The sequence below is a fragment of the Trichoplax adhaerens genome, genomic scaffold (assembly GCF_000150275.1).
Source record: "Trichoplax adhaerens TRIADscaffold_196 genomic scaffold, whole genome shotgun sequence".
NCBI classification, from domain to species: Eukaryota; Metazoa; Placozoa; class Uniplacotomia; order Trichoplacea; family Trichoplacidae; genus Trichoplax; species Trichoplax adhaerens.
In genome coordinates, this window is record NW_002061123.1 from 1 (window position 1) to 5,554 (window position 5,554).

Below are 5,554 nucleotides of genomic sequence, written 5' to 3' on the forward strand. Positions count from 1 at the left end.
ATCTTGATGGAAGCAATCATCCACATCTCTTGTTTTTTACATTCTGAAATCCATTTTATAATAAGACTGCGATTGCGTAAATCAACAAGAATTACTGGGAAACAAGGCAAAGCTAAATCATAATTTGGAGAAATTAGAATAAACAAACGGCTAAACAAGCGCCTTTTAGTTGAGGATATTGTGGATAAGAAATGCCTATCGTATGCAAGTAGAATGCAACTCGATAGGGATAATATTGGCAGCTTTTCAAGTTGGCCTAACGATCGATCGATGCATTTTTAATCGATTGCATTAAAGGCTAATGGATGGCAAAGTTCCTTATACTTATTGACATGGATCAGCCCACATACAATACTGTGCTGTAGATCGAGGATGGTAACCGTTAGCTTACTTGTACTGTATGTCTATCTTTATTCTAAAATAAACAATCGCGATAGATTGGTACAACATGTTGTTAACTAGAATGATGTGAGTGATCTATTGCCTTGCTGAAATAATCGATAGATAAAATAGTAGTAATCTATGTTTGATCTTTCTACCGCTTACTTTCCAACAAAGATACGTGTCTATGTCAGTAGGCTGACAGTTATAGTATAGTTCACTCTCGACAATCTAAAGTAACCTAAACAGTAGTTCAGAAATATCTATAAAATGCTCATGTATTAGTTATCCGCTAATTTGTTAAAATAATCAAACTTGTACATTTATGTAAACACAACCTTGCAGAACCTCCAGCTATTGCTGACATAAGCTCTACCTCGAGTATTCTTTCTCATTCATGGAACAGTAATTGCTACAATGATGATCATTAATAAACAAATAAAATACGAATATAAAAACGGAATGCTTTTCTATACCGGTAGAATACAGTAGGCAGTACAGCTCTGAACAAATCCTATCCCCAAAACCGGTAAGTGATTGAATTAGTTGGCTGAAAATACGTAGACCGACTATTTCGCTGGTTGCTTCAATATAGCTGCAATGGTATACTATGCTATCCTAGGTTTTCTAACTTCTCAGATTCTTATCAACTCCCAATTCCGTAATCGATGTTTTCTAAAGTAGTCCATTGAAATCCTTAGTATACAATGTTTTACTATGATTACTCTACCAGCGATTTCTTAAGAGAAATTTCTCTTGCAGTCTTGCTTCAAATCTGATGTTAAAAGTTCTAGCTCTAGTTCTATCGCGACTATAGTTACTCTAGTATTGCTTCACTCGACTATAATCCATATTTATTATAGTTACTATATTCATAGAATGTCAAGATAATCTTTTACAGTAGATTCTCTTTCCTCATGTTACTCTGAATTCATATTCCAAACCAGACAACAAATGACAAATTGCAGATCTCTGCCCCAAATATGGTGTATTCTATATCTGCTCTTGTACAATATACGGGTATTTATACTATAGATTCTGGAATGCATGTCAATATCGGCATTAGAAATACTCTAAGTCGATAGCTGGAAATATCGGTATCATTTTATTCATTTTGATAAACAATTTAAATTGGAAAGGCCTCAGGTCTGGCATTAGCCGAATTTAATAAATGTAAGCTGCAGTTGATAACATTTGCTCTTTGAAAGGCACTACAACATTTAAGCATTAATCTACTCGCTAGTTTATTTTTACGTTTATCTTAGCCTTCCAAAAATATTCATTGAAATGTAGTAGTATTGTATTAAATTTTTCTATTAAAATATCCGAGAAGATGAAATCTTGTCAAGTAGTGAGTACGAGTATTTAACATATATCATAAAAACAAGCGTAGCATAATATCTACTTTAAATCATTAAGTGCTATTATCATCTTATCCTTGGCGGCCATGACGAGCCTGTTAACTAGAGTATTTTCGGTAGGATTCATGGTTTTTATTTCATATTCCAAAATTAGCTGCGTTTTAGAAAGTTAATAATGTTCTTTAGTCATTACCAAATTATTATGAATTACTATGCTATATGTATATTATCTGTATACTTAAGAGAATAGATCAAGTATGAAGAAACTGACCTTTGATAACAAAGTATGTATTTCCATCTCTGCTACGCGTTTTCCAATACACATACGTGGACCAAAACCGAATGGTAAATATTGAAATCGGCTATCGCTATTGTATCCTTGGCGATCGCTGCCTCTTAGCCATCTTTCCGGCATGTACTGGCTTGGATTGGGAAAAACTGACTCGTCTCTGCCCATAACGTAACTGGCGATCATAACAAAAGTCTATTTTTATACATAATAGAAAATGTCATTATTAGTAAACATTGTGAATAAATCTTACGTAGTCTACATTAAAAGGCTTTCATTATTATATAAAGGACTATACCTTGGCTGGTACTTTATATCCGCTAAGTACAAGATCACTATCAATAATTCGGGGTAGAGCAAAGACGATTGGCTGAAGTCTACAGTAATAAAAAAGAAGGAACGTGATTTTTATATTTGTAAAAGTTTGTAAAAATGTACAATTGTACATGTCTGATTTAGTTAAAGTATATGTAATGTTACTATCATTAAGTTACAGCTCATCTTACAACAAGGCACAAAATAATAATTTTACTCTATTGATGCTACTCTAACCTCAATGTTTCTTTCACACACGAACGTAAATATGGCATCTTTTCTATTAAACTTGTATCCGGTTCTTTACAATCTTCCATAACGCTACGAACCTCGCTTCGTAATTTATCTTGTACATGTGGATTTTTACCCAGATTATATAAAGTCCATAGAATAGTTGTAGCTGCCTAAACAATAAGTAAACATATGTATTATGCAGTAAAATTAATCATCGTATTTAGATTACACTTGAAATGTAACAAATTAATGAATATATTCTGCTATGTAACATATAAGTACTGTACATTAGCTATTTTGACTATGAAATGCGAGCATTACTATAAAATGTCAGTATAAAATGCACAATTATAGTCCATGTATATTGATGACTCCTACCTCTCTACTGGTATACGATGCTAAGCCAGATATGAACAATAAACGAATCACTACAAAAATACTGTGTTATTTAAATAGCTAAGTGCACTGTACTGTATATTATATACTGTAGGATTATATTTCTAGTAAGAGTTGTAGCGTTTTTATATTATGGATTAATATAAATACTATGAAAGTGATTTTCTAAATTGAATCAATGTTGAAGTAGCTAGTATTAATTTAGTTTCTGCACTATTTGTAAAATCGATATGCCCTTTGCTAAATTATTAACACTAACTTCTTATTTGGGTTACCACTAGTATTCTATCAATATTATTATTTATTATTTATTTATTTATTATACCGTATCTACTCCGCCGAAAAGTAATTCCATCATGGCTACATTGGCTTCCCTTCGGCTTAATTTGCCGGTAGCAATAACATAAGTAAGAAAATCGACTCTATCGTTTGATCGAGTTATGTCATCATTGCTCGCAATCTTCTTTTCAATTTGTTTCCTTTTTTCTTCAATAATATCATCAGCGAATTCGCCGGCGATATCGCTCCATTTATTAAGTTCTTTCCAGTGCTTAGTAAAGATATACTTGAAAATGAAGGGAGGGATAGTCAATATTGCATTAGTGGCTTCTAAAATTTTGGTAATAGATTGATAGAACTGTTCAGTTTTAGGTTCGATTGGCTCTTTGAACATTCCCAAACGTTTTTCGAATAGAACAGTTGCAATAGCTAGATATAGATGGTATTTCGTCAATGGATTAGTGTGATGTCATGTACTTTATATCTTATATAACAGTGAATTATATATCTTTGCATGCTAGTGAGGTAGACGTAAAATGAATAAGATATATAAATTGCGTAAGAAGGTTTTCTTGAGTAAATTGATTTGTTTTTACTTACATTCTGTTGTATATTTATTGATTTCTTTCTCGATATCGGGTATAACACCGTCGTTACCACGACATCGTTTAAGACGTTGGATGAGATCATTGCTGACATCATTGATTCTATCAGAATAGCATGTAACTTCGTGTGGTCTCATCATTTTCTTGTCCATCACACTACGAAATTTTTTCCATTCTTCATCTTTTCTAAAATAAGTATTTACACGTAACAGGTATGAGAGCGGTGCTATTATCAGTTTATCGATGATGAAGATGCAGATATTAGATTAGATCATTAATCTATAGTATGGTAATAACTTGATGGAGTTATGATGTCGTGGTATACTGTAGTGTCGCCACTAATTTGGTGTAAGTATTAAGTGGATAGTAGGCTAACTAATTTTAAGTAACGATATTGAATCCAATATGCATCACCACATGACGGTATTGAAGTTATCTTTAATCTGTAGTATAATAATTACTAGATGATCTCGACCGATTTAGTGCGAGTATGCACTAACTGGATAGCTAGCTAACTAATTTTAAGTAACGATATTGAGTCCAGTATGCATCACTGTGCGACAGCATTGAAGTTACCTTCTTGCTGTTCTGCTATTATTATGACTAGTATATCCCTCGCTCATTCTAATTCGCCTTCTATACTGTATATATACAATACTGTGCTTGTTTTTTGCTTTACTATACAATTGTATCACTGACTGACAATTTCCCTGACTGAGTATTTTTATATTATTTCGGTCGAGTAATAATTACTTGATCTATATACTGTATGTAGACACTGTAATAATGTAGACTGGATCAATCACATTATTAAAATATTCAGTCTTTAGTATACAATTGCCACACACCACTAGTGACAAAGTAGTCTCCACACGCCAATGCTTACGAAGAACGCCTCTTACTGACTTAAAGAGGCGAGATTCGCTATATCACCAAATAATTCAGCTCCAACGACCGAATACTATAGTATAATTATAGCGTCACTGATAGTGTAAACGAGGTAGTCAGAGATTGACTACTATTTATTTCTGAAGAAATCTTGACAACCAAGATTATACCCTTGACAATTCACTAGCAATTGACAAACTAGTTGACTAACTAACCGCTTAACTAACTAAAAAGCGGTCTTCAGGCACCAGCCTTTTATAGTCTCGTCAAAAACTCCTGGTGCACATAAAGTAAAACTATCCTTCTAAAGTTGTATCGCAAGGTGTAGTTGGCTAGCAGTATAGCAATATTATTTGGAACAAATATTTTAGTCAATCCTGAAGAAGTTCGATGATGCAACACGATGTTAGAAATATCTAATCCAGTCTTACTTACGAGAGTACGACTCCCATGGATAAATTACGTTTCTTTCGATACTCTACCAGTGGTGCAATTGGATTTCTATTAGGATATTTCCCTTCTGCACGTAATACTTTTTCTGCATCTTCCGATGTTGATACTGCTACAATTTGATTATTGCCGATAGTCTCCTTATAGATTGGTCCATATTCTTGTCGTCTTTTTTCTGTCATTGCAAAAAAATTTTGAAATCCCCATCCATCATTTTTAGCATAATCCAACAGGGTGCCAATGAATGGTAAGCCCTTAGGTCCTGGGATTTGATCCATGGATTTAACATTGGACATTTGTGAATGATCCTCTGTTGGATTAGCAGAAGTCGTGGAATATCTCATTCCTAAACATAA

At 33.4% G+C, this 5,554-nt stretch overlaps 1 protein-coding gene across 1 annotated transcript; it reads right to left on the reverse strand.

Annotated features, from left to right (window-relative positions):
• Nucleotides 1-1,980: 1,980 nt before the first annotated feature.
• TRIADDRAFT_34441 (uncharacterized protein) lies at nt 1,981-5,380 on the reverse strand (the record flags this gene model as incomplete). The annotated part of the gene is made up of 6 exons (XM_002118552.1): nt 1,981-2,226; nt 2,330-2,408; nt 2,584-2,750; nt 3,302-3,684; nt 3,856-4,046; nt 5,184-5,380. The coding sequence occupies 6 exons, from the start codon at nt 5,378-5,380 to the stop codon at nt 1,981-1,983; spliced, it is 1,263 nt and encodes a 420-aa protein (XP_002118588.1).
• Nucleotides 5,381-5,554: the final 174 nt, after the last annotated feature.